This window comes from Halichoerus grypus, chromosome 1, assembly GCF_964656455.1.
Source record: "Halichoerus grypus chromosome 1, mHalGry1.hap1.1, whole genome shotgun sequence".
Lineage (NCBI taxonomy): Eukaryota > Metazoa > Chordata > Mammalia > Carnivora > Phocidae > Halichoerus > Halichoerus grypus.
In genome coordinates this window covers 47897276-47916533 of record NC_135712.1, presented here as the reverse complement: position 1 = coordinate 47916533, position 19258 = coordinate 47897276, and the positions used below count along the sequence as shown (strand labels likewise).

At 38.8% G+C, this 19258-nt stretch overlaps 1 protein-coding gene across 1 annotated transcript in view; it reads left to right on the top strand.

Moving 5' to 3' along the window:
- The window catches only part of ABI3BP (ABI family member 3 binding protein), a 240959-nt gene that overhangs the window by 80183 nt on the left and 141518 nt on the right, over positions 1–19258 (top strand). Inside the window, 2 exon segments of the mRNA XM_078063925.1 lie at positions 4722–4790; positions 8440–8572. Of these exon segments, the coding sequence (XP_077920051.1) occupies positions 4722–4790; positions 8440–8572 (202 nt within the window).

The following is a 19258-nucleotide window of genomic DNA, read 5'->3' as shown; positions in this document are numbered from 1 at the left end:
GTGGGAATTTATAGCCAAGGAGGTGGGAATGCATGGATGGAAAATGACTAAGAAGAAACATGAGGGTAAGGGGTGGGGGAACCTGGCTAAACTAACCAGACAGGATTCTTGCTAAAGGCAGTCCAGGGTGATCAGGAGATGGTGGAAGATGAGGATCCTCCCTTGTGATCAGGTAGGCGATCAGGCATGGAGGATAGGGGATTCTGGTTAAAACATTTTAGCAAAAACACTTGATAAAACTGGATGACAGAGAGATGAACACAAAAGAAGCCCAAAGTCAGGGCCTTGTTGAAAAAGAGCTCGTAAGAGCCTACTTAGAGTCTGGTCAGGACAGATGATCTTTGTATGGTGTGTAATTTTATTTTTGTGAAATTTTTGCATTTTGGAGCCTGTGGTGATTGCTTTTAAAAAAAAGCTTTAAACATTTTTCCTTCCTTTTTATAAGTCCTCAGGGCATCTTAAGACCCAAATTTCTGCTTTCAAGAAATCCTCATCTTTATTGTTACCCTAACAACTACCATAAATTAGCATTTCTGTGTGCTAGGCACTGTTACAGGTTAATCATCACTAAGACCCCTGTGCAGCTAGGTACTGTGATTTTTCACCCCATTTTGTAGGTGAGAAAACAGTTGCGCATACATTAAGCCCTCACCTTATAGGAGCAACTAGCAAGCAGGATTTGATTCCAGGATCTAAAGTTCATGCTTTTATGTCTAGAAACTTAGTTTGATATGAAACCAAATTGTTAAAAAGATGGTAGGGGTAAATCATTATTTTTGTTCAAGCCCCTTATATGATTTCCTGTAGGATCATCCTGGCTTATTAGATGTTTATTTTGTGGGAACTTGCACGGCAGAAATGAACCTATTACTTTGTGTGGCTTGCAAGGTGGAGGTCCTCTAATAAAAATGTGAGAATGGGGATTTATCAAACAGAGCGATTATGGAAGAATTATTTGCACTACCGAAAAATCTAGTACTTTATAAAGGATTTCAATAATAGATTTCCTTAAACAATAAGCTGTCCCGATCCTTCACCTCAGGGCATTTGAAATATTAAGCAAATGAAATGTATTTAGCCTACAACACGGTATAGGCTTAATGATTAGGAATGGAGAGTTAGTTAAAGTAACTGCATTCCCCACAAATTTGCTTAAATTGACATTTTAATTATATACATTTTCTAAATGAAGTAGTGTGTTTTGGCATGTAGTTATCAGAATTGCTGATCAAGCTACAGTGTATATATTTCCAGGCTGCTACAAATCCGCAAACAATTTCAGAGTACAGAACTGAAATAGAAATTTTGTTTTTTTAGTTGTTTTATTTTCCCATGTTTGTGTTCCAAATGGAGCACAAGCACTGCTGAAATACATGATGTTGGAAGTGTCTAATCAGTAGTGAGAGGCCACCTATCTGTACCCAGTTCCCGACATCTGTTCCAATTTGTAATTGGCTGTCACAGCCGAGGCTTTATGCAAAATGACTGATCATAACAAAAATTACTTTTAAATTGCTCATATAACCATATGTCTTGGATCATGGCACTATCTTTGGCTTCTGCGTATGTTGTTTTTCTAGTATTTCAGGCCTTTTTTTTTTTTTAAACCACGGCAAAATTGAATTAATGTGCATCAAGGAAGGAAATAAAAAACTGGGTCTAAGAGACTCTGCCACAGTGAGAGTAATTTAAGAAAAATAGAGATTTAGCTTTGTTTTCTAGAAGTAAATTCAAGATAGCATATAATTTGCACAGCCAAGTTAAAAATAAATGCAAGGACCTTGTTTCAAAAAGCAGGAGAAGATTGTCTATTAAAGATACTAAAATATTTCCTTTCTTCCACAGTTTCTCAATTTGTGATGGTGTTATTTTGTTATTTAATGTGATTAAGTAAATTAAAATTTTAAATTATTAACATGAATTTTGCCATTTATCTTTACATTGTGCAATGCTAGTTTTAAATGCAAATATGGGCCTTCAACTCCTAAGCAGAAGCACAGATCACACAATTCGTACTTTGTCGGTGAGACATGCACGTGTATTTCATTCTTGATAGAAGAGTGGAAATGCACAAAACTAACTCCTCTTTTTCCTTCACTTCTTGACACATGGACATTCTATAACTCTGCCTCTGGCTTCCTTACGAGTGAGGAAGAAGGGAGAAGCATGGGAACTGGGGGTTGCTCCAAGCTTCCTCTTTCCTTCTAGGTGGTCCTTTTCAGCATAAGTGGTTGGCAAATATGGAGAACTAACATGAGTAAGAGAGGATACTATAGGATTGCTTGGTCATTTGTGTTGCAATCTGCATGGGAGCAAGTTTTGGTTTGCTTGAACAGTGTGTCCTCACAGATCCGCACCAGGCCCTCTTCCTCAGCCAGAGATGCAGTCTGCTTGCATTGTTTGACCTTAGAGTCTTGCTAAACCCCCTTGTGTCCTGGGTCCCTCCGAACTCTATGCTGAGAGGGCATCTCAACCACTGTATGGGAGTGGAAGAAACTGCAGGCCTGCCTATTGTTCCCGTCTCCTCTGCTCACACACAGACTTTATCAGCCCTTCATACTGCCCTTAGGAAACCCAGATGCAAAGAGAAAACTATTAAGAATTTCAAGATGGTGACAGCAGGGCATTAAACCAAGCATGAGACCCTTCTGAGCATGGGGCCCTGTGTGACAGGCCATGTTGCCTGCCCATTGAAGCTCACCCTACCTTGGTGACCTCCTCTACAAACTGTGGTGATAATAGTATGTATCAAGTAGGATTGCCGTGAGCAGTAATGAAGCCACACATGTAGAGTGCTTAATAAGTACCCTACACATAGAAACTACTGAATATGTGATACTTTCTTAATATTTACATTGTTTTATATCCCAAATAAAATCAGGAAATGTATTATATTCCTACTAGGGACCTTAGATTTAGGTTAAGCATTCCTTGTATAAGCTCCACTAAGCAAGATATGCCTTCAAACACAAGACTCGGAAACATAATGAATGTTCCCTTATCTGTGTTGTGGTCATGAGGCAATCATCAGTAAGCAGGCAAAGCTCTAAGGTCGGTTTGAGAGGTTACCTGGTTTCCTTTGTGTAGTGTAATTACTGTAGCAGGTTATAGCAAATAAGGCTGTGTGGGGTGTCCAGAAAAAGACAAACGCTCAAGTCATTAAAACTGGCTGAATTGCCAGGTTGTCTCTAGCTGAGAATGAGGTCAGTTCTGTAAAGCCTTGGGTAGAGAAGGCTTCTGTTCCAAACTCACAGAGGGGAGACATTTAAACCCAGAATGAAAACAAAACAAAGATGTGAGTTCTGAGTGAGCAGGAGTGAACTCTTGTTGACTGCAGCATCCAAATGAAATCGGGTGTAGAATGAATTTCATGATCCAAAGTTACTGAAGAACTATTGTAGATGATAGTCATCAATCAGTTCAGCAGAAGTGCTTATGAAATGCTATTTAGTATGCCCAATGTATATTTGGCTTATTTATGTATATTTAAATTAATATACATAACTCAAGCCTGCTCTGGTGCTTTCCAGATTTTAAGGGCATCAGCCATCTTGGAAACATCAGTTCAAAAAAAGAGGATTTGATAAATTATTAGCTCCTGATTTAGTGCATACTGATTGTTTAAACATCATTTTATTTTAAACCTAAATTTTTTTTTAAAGATTTTACTTATTTAGTTTTACAGAGACAGAGCACATAAGCAGGAGGGGCAGGGAGAGGGAGAGAGAATCTCAAGCCGACTCCACCCTGAGCGCAGAGCTGCAGGGCTCGATCTCACGACCCTGAGATCACGACTTGAGCCAAAACCAGGAGTTGGATGCTTAACCAATGGCACCACTGAGGCGCCCCTAAAGCCTAATAGTCTTTTTAAGATTTTATTTATTTATTTGAGAGAGAGTGAGCAAAAGAGCGAACACGGGGACTGGAGAGGCAGAGGGAGAGAGAGAAGTAGACTCCCTGCTGAGCAGGGAGCCTGACGTGGGGCTCGATCCCAGGACCCTGAGATCATGACCTGAACCAAAGGCAGATGCTTAACTGACTGAGCCACCCAGGTGCCCCAAAGCCTAAATATTTTTAAGAGATTCTCTTTTAATTTATTTTCCATTGGCGTATTAGATGAAAAGTATACCAACCTGAAACTGTGACTTTGTTTAAACATTGCTCACAAAAACGATTGGTTGAATATAATAACAGGCTGAGAAATTATGCAAATAGGATAAAAACAAAGAGAACATTATGAATATTCATATTACTACAGAAGTGAGCAGTTTCAGATCCTACAGCAGGTGAGATCCTGTTGTGTCTCATGTGTCTTATGCAAGTATGATTTTCCTTCTCTGATTCTGAAGCATCAGGCTGACTCCTGTGAAGAGTAGGATAACAAAATGGATATGATTGGATTTTTAAAAAATCTCTTTGCAGAGGGAAGGATTGATGAAAATGTGGCACAAAATCTATGTCTAGCAAGGTTCAAGATTTCTCTTCCTGCCTTCTGTCCATTTGGTTTTGAAAATCTGGATTTAATTTTCATTTTAAAAACTTAATAGACTGAACTGTCTCAGGAAGTATTAGCTTTCCACATTCCTGGGTCCTCTCATCCACTGGTGCTGTGGTTACCGTGACTAAGGCCTGGGGAACATTGAGTCAGGACATGGGTTTGCTGTCGCAAATGTTGCTCCCTCTTAGAGAATTTTACTGATAAATAATGTTATCGTTTCCAGATGCGGAGCCTAAATATCTGATTGTTGTGCGGCCTGCTCCTCCTCCAAGTCGAAAGAAGTCATGCTCAGGTATATTTTGTTCATTTTTCAGATTTTATTAACTTTAAACCATGCCTCTTCATTTCTGCCCATGGAGACCAAGTGCCTTGGGGATGCCTTAGGAATGTGGATGAGAATACGTAACACAGCAGGGCCCATGTCAGCGGATAACCCTGCTTGCAAGTATTACAGTCTGGCTGTAGAGGCTGCTTGGGATCTTATCCCAGCACCACTACCTACAAACCTGAGGAATTTAGGCAAATTACTGAACTTCTCGGTGCCTCCTTTCTCCTGCATACCAGGGTCGTCGTGAAGGTTAAATGAGTGCATGCGTGTGTGGCCTTGTAGGCCAGGGCCTGGCCCATAGCAAGTGCTTGCTTAGACTTAGCTCCTGTTAGCCTGAATCTACTTTGCAGTGTGTCAACTCAGGCCCGCTCTGGTGCTTTCGAGATTCTAAGAGCAAAAATCTAATGTCTAACCTTTGTTGAAGGAGACTGTTCACATTCAAAAGCATCACTCCTTTATATGCATGGTCAGTGGGTTGGAACGTGGGTTCTACTTTACTCGTCCTCTCCCTTCGGACCCTCTTCTATTTAGTCCGACATGAGAGCAAGGACTGCTTTCCTAGAACAGCGGCACAACGCCAAGACTCCCAGGGAGAGGGAGACTGGAAACAGGAAAGTAAATAACCTATGAATAAATGAGTAGAAACATGTTCTACGTGATTAAAGAAAGCTTAAAATCTTACATTGTCCCAATTTCACTACTAAAATTCCTTCTCAGATCAAATAGGCAGGCCTTTGCTGTCAGAACCTAAGAAAGCTGGGAATATGCCTTTATTGTCTGATACCACATCTCCCTGACTGTCGATTACTGATAAAAATGTTTTGCTTTTCTTTTTCATTTACTAAGGCAAACTGTTCTTAATATTTCCTAATCATGTTCATCTTGTATAGTACACTAGCTGTCAAGCAAAAAGGATGTCTTTTGTTTGTTCTATGTTTCTAGCGGCATGAAATGGGTTGGGGGAGCATACAGGTCTTCAAATACCCTGAGCAAACAGGCCCTTTGCAGTTGTGTACTTTGTATCTTCTGGATGCATCAGCCAAGCCTGCTACCAGAAATTTGTTGCCACAGTGCCCTCCCCTCCTTCTGTTGGTTTTCACTTCTTTTTAGAACAGCAGTAAACAGTCAAGCATTTTGAAAAATACAAATTCTTTTTCCTGGCCTCCTACATTCTCCCAAAGCATGAGGGAAATTCCAGTGACTCCTTATAATTTATAATGATAGTCATCATTTCAAGACTCTATTTCAAAATATTTAATAAAGTCACGAGGTATTAGTATGGATCCATGGGATTCTGGCTTCATGTTCAAACTATTTCTTAATATAAACACACAAAAATGTGTAAGGGACGTCAAAAGAGTGCTCACACCTTAGTTACACTTTATAACTTCATTTGGGAACTTCTATGACACTGGTCTTGAAATCATTTTTCCCTTTGTGATGACCAGCTCAGGAAATTGTTTCATCTTGCTCAGGATATAATACCCCACCTTTCCTCTCAGGCAACAAATGTAATGTTTTTGTAATCTGCATTTGAGAATGATACAATGACTGAGGCATTAACTTGGATTCATTTTATATTTGCATCTGCCACATAAATTTTAATCATTTTTATATTAAGATCCAAACTTATTGAAATAATTATTTTATGGTCATGTAGACCTTAGGTTCCCTTGGAGAAAGGAAAATGTATCTTTTTGTCTCTAAAGGGCATAATCTTCATACAGTGTGAGCTATGCCAATGATGTAGTAAAGAAAAAAGAAAAGAAACCTAGATAACAATTCAGAAGATGGAAATTTGAGTCTTGACCTTGCTCTTGGTGTGACCTTGGATACCCTTGAAACTCTTCTCTGGGCCTTATTTTTCATTTGTAGAATGAGATAGTTGTATTACATTAGTGAAAACCAACTCAGGGGTGGAAAACTGGATATCAGAATCCCTTCAGGCCTTTTTCAAACTACATAAACCCCTTACCCTCACCAGGTTCTAATCTACTCCCTTTGGGAGTCAGACTTGGGTTCTTGGAATCACAAGAGGTGGAAAATTTTATGGAGAAGGATAAAAGCGTGTTTGCAAACAAATAAACAGCTATCCTTGACAATTATTTCAAATATCTTTTTTTATTATGTTATGTTAATCACCATCCATTACATCATTAGTTTTTGATGTAGTGTTCCATGAGTCATTGTTTGCATATAACTTTTTTTTTTTTTAAGATTTTTTATTTATTTATTTGACAGAGAGAGAGATAGCTAGAGCAGGAACACAAGCAGGGGGAGTGGAGAGGGAGAAGCAGGCTTCCTGCCGAGCAGGGAGCCCGATGTGGGACTCGATCCCAGGACCCCGGGATCATGACTTGAGCCGAAGGCAGACACTTAATGACTGAGCCACCCAGGCGCCCTGCATATAACTTTTTAAAAATTCAGCTATGTCACCATGAAACAGTTGGCCACCACTAGGCTTACATATATTCTGGGCTGAGAAGGTTTTTCACCAGAATAACAACTCACAGAACTTAAATCTACCAGAAGCAGCAAGGATGGCACAATTTTAAAGGGCATGTGGTTCAGATAACTTTCACTAAGCTCATACAAGAGGTACCTTCCTACCTATTAGTTCCTACTGCATTAGATCAAAATAACACAAGTTCTTCCTATAGCAAATACAACAGGCATGGTCTCATGAAATGAAAGAGGAAACACAATGGAAATAAAAAGAATGCTTTATGTTCTGCATAGTTTTATTAGATATCTTATTGCATTTTTATGTTATCTACAGATTTTTTAATGAGCCAATGTTGGGTTCCATGGCAAAGGATCTTCATTGCTCTTTTTCACTGACCCTATTCCTGAAGTTCCAAATATTTTTGAAAATGCAAATACCTTTCTCCCATATACTGGGAAAGAATCTAAAATGGTTTATCACCATCACTTGGCATTGCCCAAATCCAATTCTTCCCATCAGAACAACTGCGCTTCCTATGTCATCCCTACTCTTCCAGCAGTATTAAGAATGAGTAAAAAAGAATGTGTATACATTTTCCATTTAGACACTCACTGTAAAAAAAGGCTTATTGTAATTGTATGACAGGGATTTTATACTTCTAAACTGGTTTTAAAAAGGAATATAACTTACAAGCCAGACATTAAGCTTTGTTTTCTCGTCTTTGATGTTCTTTCACACTAATTCATAGTCTTGGGAGAAGGGGGAAAACCAGCACACTTTTATTGTATCTGTAAAAGAAATGAAGTGAGCAAAGCATTTGCATTATTTATTTCACTGGTAATAGCCACGACTTTCATATTCATCCGTAACCCATAAGAAAATAAAACCTAAGTATGATTGCATATAGTTTATATGCATACATTACCCATATATGCATTTGTATATATATGCATATACATACACACATAAATCTCAAAATGATATTTTGTTTGGTTTATGCTTAAATTCATGGGCAAAAAATTGGTAATATTTGTGCACTCCATGAGAGGAAAAGGAACTTGATGCTTTCATGCTCTTTATCATCATCCTAAGTCATTTTTATGCATTCTACCCCAATCATAAAAATATACTGTGTTACCAGAATTAACCTGCACGTTACCTCCATAGGTAAAGCACGCTCTCGCAAACCTCTCCAGCTGGTGGTTGGCACTCTGACACCAAGCTCCGTATTCCTATCCTGGGGTTTCCTCATTAACCCACACCATGACTGGACATTACCAAGTCACTGTCCCAATGACAGGTAATTCATCCTAACAAAGGATTTTTTTTTTTTTTTCCTGAAAATTCGCTCTTGCTTTTAGTAGTATCTGTACATGCTTTGGAAGAATATATAAATATCAGGGGCACCAGCACATATGGGTCACCCATTAGCTATACACCTTGTTCTGGGTGTGAGAGGAAGGAAGATACTAAGTGAGGGTCCCCACCCTTGAGAGAGTTATCATCTACCTGAATAGAAAACACATGCAAGCATTTTTTTTTTTCCCGAAGAATAAAGTACAAGGGAGAATGAGCCAAATAGCAAGTGGGGAGTATCAGTGAGAAGAGTAATAAAAGCTCAGGGGATGAGGCACAAGACAATTAGAAAAGATGATTAAAAGTTGGAAATGCTGACCTTTGGTTTGACAGTTGAAGAAGTGTTAGAAGCAGTAGTTCTCAAAGGGTGGCCCCAAACTAAGCAGCATCAAAATCAGTTGGGTTCATTTCTCAAGGCCCCCTCCAGATCTACTGAATGAGAAGCTCTGAAGGTGGGGCCCAGTAATCTGTGGTTTAACAAGCCCTCTGGAAGATTCTGATGCCGACTTACATTTGAGAATCACTGGTTTAGAGAACTGGAGAGTAACTCACAGGGCGAGATGTAGACAGAGGAAAAGCACAGGTTTGGAGATGGAGCTCCTATCTTCCTGAGCAGGACAAAATAAGAAAATCTAAGTATATTTTTAAATGAAGGCCATTCATCCACCCAGCACATATATTCGGCATGGTCTATATGCTGGGCAGTGTACAACATGCTGAAGCTGGGAAATAAAATGGTTATTTATCATAAACATTTACTGCATTATCTTTAAAATTCAGAACTTTGCATCTGATGAGCATTCCAAACTTTCAAGCTTCAACCAAGGCATTTCATTAATTTTTTTTTAATTTTAAAAAGACTCAAAGTGATTTTTAAATTGTAAAAGTTTGATTTCTTTTCTAAATAAAAAATATGTTGTTGAGGTATAATTTAAATCCAGTACAATGCACAGCTTGATCAGTATCGTATGCTCCATCGGGAAATAAAACACTGTCATCCCTCAGACAGAACTTTCCTCAAGAAGCAACCACTGATGTGATTTCTATCCCTGTAGATTAGGTTGCCTAATCTATAATTACACATAAATGGAATCATACACTATGTTGGTTTTTTGTGTCCATTTGTTTGCATTCAGCATGTTTTTGGGTTTCATTGATAACATTGCAGGTATTAATAGTTCATTCCTTTTTTTAATTCTTGAGTAGTATTCCATTATGTGAATATTCCAGCATTTATTATCTACTCTCTTGTTGGTGGATACCTAATTATGTTTGTTTTGGATTATTATGAATTTAGACTTTATAAATGTTTTTTTATGAGACTTTGTAGACATATCTTTTAATTTTTCTTAAATAAATACCTAGGAGTGGAATTGCTGGGTCATGGGGAAAATGTATATTTAATTTTTTTTTCTGCCTGACTTTTCCATTTATACTCCCACAGGCAATATGAGAGTTCAGATTGTTCCACATCCTCACCAGCATTTCATGCTGTGAACATTTTGCATTTTCTCTGTTCTAGTGTAGCAGCATCTTGTTAGAGTTTTAATACGCACTCCTCTTGTACTAACAATACTGAGCACTTTTTCATACATTTTTTGGCTTGATCTCTCTTGTGTGGTGTTTTATTTTTATTTGTCTAAATTGAATTAGAAAGAAGGACCTTTAAAAATGTTTATAAGTTCTCAAGAGTACCTTTCATATGACTTTGATTAGGAAATCTAGACTAAGAACAATAATAGATTTTCCTTCACATGTTCATAGTTCTGAAGGAAGAAATTATTGGAAAAAGCCATGTAGAAGATATTGCCAAAACCAATTTTTTTTTTAAATAAGCTTGAGGGGCGCCTGGGTGGCTCAGTTGGTTAAGCGACTGCCTTCGGCTCAGGTCATGATCCTGGAGTCCCTGGATCGAGTCCCACATCGGGCTCCCTGCTCGGCAGGGAGTCTGCTTCTCCCTCTGACCCTCCCCCCTCTCATGTGCTCTCTCTCATTCTCTCTCTCTCAAATAAATAAATAAAATCTTTAAAAAAAATAAATAAATAAGCTTGAGAAGTTTCAAAGAGTCTGAAATGTTCCTTTATCATCCACCACTAAGTCCATAACTTATTTTGTTTGGAAAATGGACTCTTAAAAGAACATGTTTTCTTGTGATAATTCCAGCTTTACAGGGTTGGTCCAGGATGCCAGTGCTGAGAAAAATAACATTTATGGATTGCTTTCTTATTCCTTTTCATTTTCTTTGGTCTCTAATTTAAAAAGACCAAAGGGGGGTGGGAAAGAAGAAAGGAAATTTGGTGCTCTTGCAGCAAAATGCAGCTGATTTTAATAGTTATTTACCTTGCTTGATAAATTCATGAAGTTTGGTGACGTGCAAATTCATAGAAAAAGCTTTGGATATGATTTCTTCCCCTGTCCTCAAACTTTTCCTTCAATTTCACTTGGTCCTACCCCTTCTTGAAATCATTTATCTGATGCTAATTTTAATTGATGGATGTTGCCATAGTTTTATAGCATAAGGAGAGGAGCAGATGATCTGGTAAAGCTAGGATATTAACAAGGCAATTGATTAGAAGACCCAAGCTACTCAAACAATGCATGTACCTTTTCCTCACCCCCTTGCTCACACACTCTGGCTTTGCTCTTCTCATCAAATAGGTGGAGTCATGCCCATCAAATCACACTAGTCAAAATCAATAATTCTACTTAGAATGAAGTTTTTTAAAAGATTCAATAATAGCATATCGAGATGCTTGGAAACTTTCAATTCTGAATGAGTGGGACAAGCAAGGTACCCTTGACAGAAATAGGGGACTCTTAAGACATAAGTAAAAGGGAAGAATTCAGTGGTGATGCCTGAAAAAAAAGCACTTTGAGTACTTGTGGATTTCATTTACACATGCCTCCTTTCTTCCTAGTTAATAAAGAGTTGACATTTAAAGTCTTGGTGGAATCTGAGAAAAAATAGTAGTCCTTGTTTAAAAGCTCTGCAACTACTGTGCATGTTATAAACACCCAAATAAATCCACCAGGATTCTAAATCAATGTAATTAGAAGCAGACTTGGAGAAATCTACCCCTACATGATGGTGGGTTTTTTTGTTTGTTTGTTTGTTTTGTTTTGTTTTAGAATTTCAGCTAAGCCAGTAGGTTAGAATAAGGAGTAGTAGCTATAGGGAATGATCACTTCTTGAAAACTGGAAGATTAATACGCTGAATTTTTCCTTCAGGAGTACCTTTTTAAAAAAACCATTGGAATCTGAATGCCGTTGGCTTGCTACAGGAACCCCTACTGGGGTCATTGTCATCCATCAGAGTCGGTATTGGCGCCCTGGGTAAAGCCTCTGGTTTAAAAAAAAAAAATCAGTTCTCATTGATTCGTACAGCCCCATTTATCCTATGAAAAGCAAATAATTTATTGGGAATTTTTTTTCTTCATACTTTGATTTTGGACTTTCTGTATCCAAGTCCTGTGTAGTAAGTTGCCAGGGAGAAAACCGCTATGCTTTCTTTTAAGTTTGGAGTATTAATGGAGTATCACTTTATCCGTCATGACACGTGGCTCTATGCCTGTTTGCACAGGGTCCATGTGGGCATCCATGTTCTTAAATCCTTTTCTGAATCCACATTGGAAAGTAGATGTGCTTAATTTACAGTTTTTATTCTTAATAGGCTTTGAATGGAAGAATGTACACATTTGTGCTCAATATATCTAAGGTCCAAAGAAAGCTTTCCAAATTGGCTCAAATGAAGAGTAAAACATGTTTTTAACCAAAATTTATTTCCTCATTAATAGCTTACTTTTTCCTTCCCATGTTTCCAGCTTGTTAAAGTGTTCAAGATTGCTTTAGTTCTCACTCCTTTGCCAACTTATTAAAGCTTTATGATTTGTTTAGAAATCATTTTCACATTTTCTAACACTTTCATTTGTACTTATTTACAGTTAATGTAGAACGAGGCCTTTTCGGCCAGTCCAGAGCAGGCCCTTGCCTTTCTATTTGTTCCCCGCTTGTTTTTAAGAAGTGAATATTTTTGATGTCTGTGCATTTTCACTTGATTGAACTCATTGCCTTGTTACCCATTCGTCTTTCCATGTAAACTTTAAGCTCTGTGAGGACAGGGACCATGTGCATCTTAACCAGCTTTATCTTCCCAGTCCCTGGGTCAGCATCTGGCACATAGTAGGCCTTCAGTAAATATTTATACTCAGTGAATAAAGAGTAAAATGCCAGCGTTTTCACATTGATGTCTCACCATTACTTCAAACTTAAGGTGACAAAATCAAACACCTACATTTCTTCTTGATAATCAGCTCCATTTCTTAGTACTTTCCAAAGTACCTTAATTCTTCTGTTCGTTCCTACTTGAAACTTGATTCATTTATTCATTTTTTTATTTGTCCTCTCCTATAGCTAATGAGCCCCCAGGTGCTCTGAGTTCTGCCTTGGGCAAGTACATCAATGTCTTCTATCTCTCCATGTCCATGCCAATGATTCTCATTCAGACACTTGTCACCTTACCGTGGTTCCTGGGGATCACATCCAGGCTACTTTCCCTGGCTCCTTTCCTACCCCAATCCATCCTGGCTTCTGCAATGCCAAGGAAATTTAGATTATCCATCATCAGCTCACTCTTTCTTCACCTCAGATTTCTCTTTCTTCTCCTCTTTCCAAGGAACCCATTTCTGACTTCAGACAGTGCTCACCATCCCGTCCTGCCCACGCTCTGTAAGCTTGCACTCTCACACTGGTGCCCTCACTGCCCTTGGGGCCCTGCCTCCTGCTTGCCAGTATGTTTGTGATTTCCCCATCCCAAAACATCTTCTTTCAATCCTGTTCTCTCTTCCAAGGGATTTTTCAATCTCTTAATTCCAGAACTTCTCAGAGTGGTCTGCTCTCTTATTCCCAGTTTCCATACCCGCCCCCGCCCCCAGTCTTTATTCCTTTTCAGTGGCTTCCCTTCCCTTTCTAACACTCCACTGAAATATCTCTTTGTGGTCACCAATGATCAATTAATTGCTAAATCCAGAAGAGTTTTCTCCGTTCTTACACTTTCTAACCTCTCTGTGGAATTGGTGGCCATCTTCCTTTTTTGACATTATACATATGTTTAAGCAGGCTCCACGCCCAGTGTGGAGCCCAGTGCAGGGCTTGAACTCATGACCCTGAGATTAAGACCTGAGCTGAAATCAAGAGTCAGATGCTTAACCGACTGAGCCAACCAGGCGCCCCTTTCTGACATTTCTATTTAGGTTTTCCTCTTAGCCTTTTCCTCCTCTCTTGTGTTAATTTGTTATCCTACCTCCCCAAATGGAATAGAGTTTTATCCTTGGATCTCTCGTCTTTGTTTCCCCCTTATCTCATCTGTGCTGTCTTTAACTATCACTTCCAAGTAGAACAGTGCTTCTCAAACTTTGTGCACACAAATCACATAGAAGACCTTCTTACAATGCAGATTCTGACTCCAAAGGCCTGAGGAGCATGAGATTCTGCATTTCTAAAAGGTAACAGGAAGTGCTGATATTGCTGCTGTCCTGAGAGCAGTGGGAGTGACAAGGATGTAAATGGCTTCCAGTGCTGACATCTGACCTTGACTCATTTCCAAGTTTCTAAGACCCAAGATTTTTAGTTGATGGAATTCTCTCCATTACAGGGGCCACATAATGTGGTTAGTACCTCAGACTCCAATTAAATTCATATTTTCTATACTACCAAAAGAACTCCTTTCTATTACTTTAATTTTCTTTAAGTTTAGAAATTCAGTTTGGATTTGTATTTACACTCTTCTTAGCACCCATATCGCACAAGGAATCCAGTCTCATCAATTCTTCTGTAGAAATATCACTTTGATCTATTTTTTTCTCTTCATTTCGTTTCTTCCATGATTCATTTCTTTGTTCTCTCCTATCTGGATTATAGTGCATTAATTGAGATTCCTCCTTCCAATTTCTCCCGAATTCTTCCAGTGCTGATAAGTCTAGCCTTCTTCATCACTGCTCAACTTTATTCACCAGCTGAAGAATCTCCACCAGCTCCCCACTGCCTGGTAAAAGAAATTGTAGAATCTCTCCTGCAGTCTATCTCTAAGAATATATGAGTCCTGCTCCTGCCATGAGCTTTAAATCTGGACTACTTTGTTTTCCTGGACCTACGTAGGATGTCCTGCTTTAAATCACACCTCTAAGATGGGATTTAAAATGTGGTCTGTCCATTTCAAAAGTTCAGGCCACCTAGTGCTGTACCTAGCCACCCTCAGGACCCTGTGCTTTTCACCCTGACTTCTTTAGTTCTATCCATTTGTACACCTACCTCCTCCCCTCACTCTACTGTGAGCTCATTTGTGAAGTTTTCACGATGCCCTGCTCCTCTTCCAGTGCATGTGGATCCTAGCATCATGCTTTATAATAGTAGGTCTCAACAAAGGTACAAATGAATAAGTAGGTGGAATGTTCAGAGCAAGCCTTAAAAATCATCTGGTCAGGGGCCCCTGGGTGGCAGTCGGTTAAGCGACCAACTCTTTATTTTGGCTCAGGTCATGATCTCAGGGTGATGGGATCGAGCCCTGTGTGGGGCTCATGCTCAGCACAGTGTCTGCTTAAGATTCTCTCTCCTCTCTTCCTCTGCCCCTCCCCCACCTCAAATAAATAATCTTCAAAAAAAAAAAATCTGGTCAGGCCATCTAGCTCTTGAACCTCTTCTGCAACATCTCCCATTCAGAGTCCACAATGAGTATTTCCAGCAATGGTAACAGCATAGATATGGAGGGTAAAATTCTGGTCAGATTGACCTAAGTTCAAAATCCTGTTCTATTATTAGCTGAGTGGCCTTAGACAGTTACTTAAATGGTTTAAGCCTTGGGGTTTTTTTTTAATCTGTAAAATGGGTTAATAATAGTAATATCTCATAGAGTTGTCAGAATTTAATGAGATGATACATATAAAATCGTTAACACAGTGTCTGGCACACAACACTCAATAAATGGAACTGTGTTTGCTATTCTTGTTAATTTTGATATTATTTGCCTTACTTTATAACTTCCATTTCAGGCAAGCTATTCCATTTTAGATAGCACTAAAATCAATAGAAACTTATTCCTTCTGTTGATTTTAAGCCAGCCACCAGTAGGTGATAAAGAAGAGAGATTTTGGAAATTTTTGACCAGCTTGAAAATTATTTTAAGAGTCCAAAGATAATAAAGACCTAAACTGGTCCCATGAGTGCTTAGAAATAGAGAAGAGACAAGTAAAAGAGGAATCATGCAGGAAACCTAATTGGGCTTGAGAACTGATTGGACGTGAGGGGAGAAGGTACCCGAAGTCAACAGGAATAGGAGTAGATTTGGAGAAGAATATGAGTAGATTTTAAGGTAGTTAGGAAATTCACAGAGGATTAAATCATTAGATTTGATCAAAAGGTTTTATTAACAGACCAGACACCAGATTACAAAGAGATTTAGGCCTCATGAGTCATGAGAAAGTGGGATAAGGTAGATTACTTTGAAGAAATTTTGTGTTGGCGCCACCTGGGTGGCTCAGTGGGTTGAGCATCTGCCTTCAGCTTAGGTCATGATCCCAGGGTCCTGGACTTAAGCCCCATATTGGGTTCCCTGCTCAGCTGGGAATCTGCTTCTCCCTCTGCCTCTGCCCCTCTTCCTTGCTTGTGCATGCTCACGAGTGCTCTTTCTCAAATAAACCTTTAAAAAAAAGAAATTCTGTGTTAAAAGATAGCAGGGATAAAAAGGGAATATTCATTTTATTTTTGTTAGAATGAAAAATATTTAAACAGTTATTCAACTCAGAGAGTGAGTGAATGGAATAAGGAAATGGTATAAAATTACCTAGATGCTTATGTGTTGGCAGAAGGGAGAACCCTGGAATCGGGGCGGGGGGGGGGCAGGGAGGGCATGATAGGGAGAGACACTTTGAGAAGAATGGAGTGAGGACAGAATTTCTATCAGCAGTCACCAGTCTCCACAAGGCAAGAAGAAAAATACTGACAGAGGGGGTGTCAGGAAGTGTCCTTTGATATGAAGAGATCAAAACATGTGTGGAATAGATGTTTTAGGAAATATAATGGTAGCTAATTACATAGAAACAAAAACATTGCCAAAAAAAGCATAGAAAGTCCAAATGATAGCCAACCACATGCATCAAGCCAGGCTGGTTTGTGAAAGGACTAAATTTATCTTGATATTACTCAATTTCTGCTCTTGGTAATTTATTGCCAGTTATTTCATAAATTTTGTTTATGGGGTTTCTATCCTGTGTTCTGCCTCTGTGTTTTATTGGAATAAAATGTCTAATATGCAGCTACAGTCATCTTTTAGGAACAGAAAGGATCTCAAAGATTGGCTAGTCCACCCCCGTTCTCTTTTGAGGGAGAAAAGTGATGAATAAGTGGGCAAAGACTCCCATGAAAGCAGGCTACTAGTTTGCAGCTGACAAATATCCAAGCCAAGCCTCTACCTGCCTTCTCCACATTTTGAGGAGCTAAGGATTTTGTTTAAGCTACAATAACCATTATTGTCAGTGTTCATACTATTAGGGATATGTAAGCAGAGATAATGGTATTTGAACCAAACACTACCTTCAATAGTTCCTTACCACTTAGGACACGAGATGTTCTTGTTCTTAAAGTCCAAGAGGCAGGCTTGCTAGAGGCAGGCTTTCCAGGGGTCTGATCTGATGACCTTCACTGACTGCTACCTGTATCTTTACTAGACTTGTTGCACTTGTGTCCAAATTTAATCATCCACAGAAAAGGGTGCAATCAATGTTTGATCCTGAGTATCCTCTGACAATAATGGGAAGTCTGTGACTCCATGTTATGGTAAATATACAATGAAATAATAAACCTTACGTAATGTTAAAAGGAATTAGAATTGTCCTCTTCCCTTCTAGGTCATTTTACCTGTCTTTTTTCATCTCCTTTTGCCAAGCACCATAGTAGAAAGACAGTCCAGTGCAATGCTGAAGGTATTAGCTTAGGAGTCAGAAAACAGCCATTTGCCTGGCTCTGTCACTGATTATCAGAACCTAGACACTTATAGTCTCTCATTTTCTTCTATGATAATTCTTATTCTGTCTTCAGAGTTTATTGTATGAGTAAACTGAAACACACTGTAAAATCTTAAGCCTTCTGCAAATGTTCAATGTAGACATTTATTGTATTTTCCTTCAGTTTGCATTGATTCTATAGGAATGTTGAGTTTGGTAAGTGAAACCTTACACAATGACACATTGAAAAAGATCATTGTAAACTTGATTGCTTAGATCAGTGTTTTTTGGTGATGGAGTTATTGTCCATTTAGAGTAATTATATTCTAATTTTAGAATGACCCCATGAGCACCCAAGTATCTGTCTTATTCATTCCACAAATATTTATGGAAAACCTTCTGTGTGCTAGGTTTCAGCTTTGCTTATTATCATAAGACCTAAATCTAGCTTTAAAATCAAGGAAATGTGACTTACTACTTTACACCAAATAGTCTTATTGACTCTTTTAACACTTAGAACTTGCCTATATTATACAGTTATCAATTAAGCCACTGTTGACAAGGATAACCTCTCTGAAGCAGAAAAGTTAGCTGCCTGTACGTTTATTTTTCCTGACAAACTTGTATCAGAGAGAGTATTTCAAATGCTTTGTGATCAAGATAAAAAAAAATTGCAAAATGGATTTTTTTTTTTAACATGTGGGTAAGTTCGTAGAGCATTTTTATACCATTTCATTCCTAGAAAGATGATATAAAATCAAGCTTATGTGTAACCCTGGAATCTGGCCTTTGGTCATTATGTTAGCAGCGCGCCAACCACCGCCCCCCCCATCATATGAGGAATTGAGACATGTATCCAAAGTAGAGCTGCATAATTGTGGTAGCCCATCTGGTCTGATTTTAGCTTCTCTGCGCTTCTCTGACATTGCGTGGTATCCAAGGCAAGGAAAAAACAATAAAAATTCCATGCAGCATACTTGTCAATAAATGTTTCATAGATTTCTGTTGATGTTTCAACTCACAGGACACAGAGGATCACTATTCTATACTGTTCGTTCCCAGTAGCAGTTAGTATTTTGGCTGAACAGCCTCCTTCACTCATTCTGGCTTTTGCTCCTTTGAAATAGGAGACTGGAGCCCCGACAGTAGTTTTACTAGAAAGAAGGAAGCATATCAGTAGCTTGTAACTAGTAGGAAAATAGTCTGAATATACAAATACATTCAGGATACAAATATACAGAAACATAGAAAATCATCCCCGGTCTGTATTTGTTAAACAGTACCCCCCCACCCTCCGCCGCTGACTTCACAGGCATTCAATGTGTGCATTTGCACAGGGTCCCCTACTTCAAAGGGCCCATGCTTGATTTAATGCTCTACTGTCTTTGTCTTGAAATTCTTAACCATTTTTTAATAAGGGGTCCCATGTTTTCGTTTTGGAATGAGCCTCATAAATTTTGCAGCCAGTCCTGGCCCTTGTTTCCAGAGATTCTGGGTAATTGTGTTTGTGTAGCATCAACAGCTTGTGCCTGGCACTTAGAGATGGCAGTAAACGTTTTTAGCATGAGTATATGAGTGATGTTATAAGGCTTTAAATAAAAGCAACCAGCCTGAATCTTAGCCCATTAAATTATGC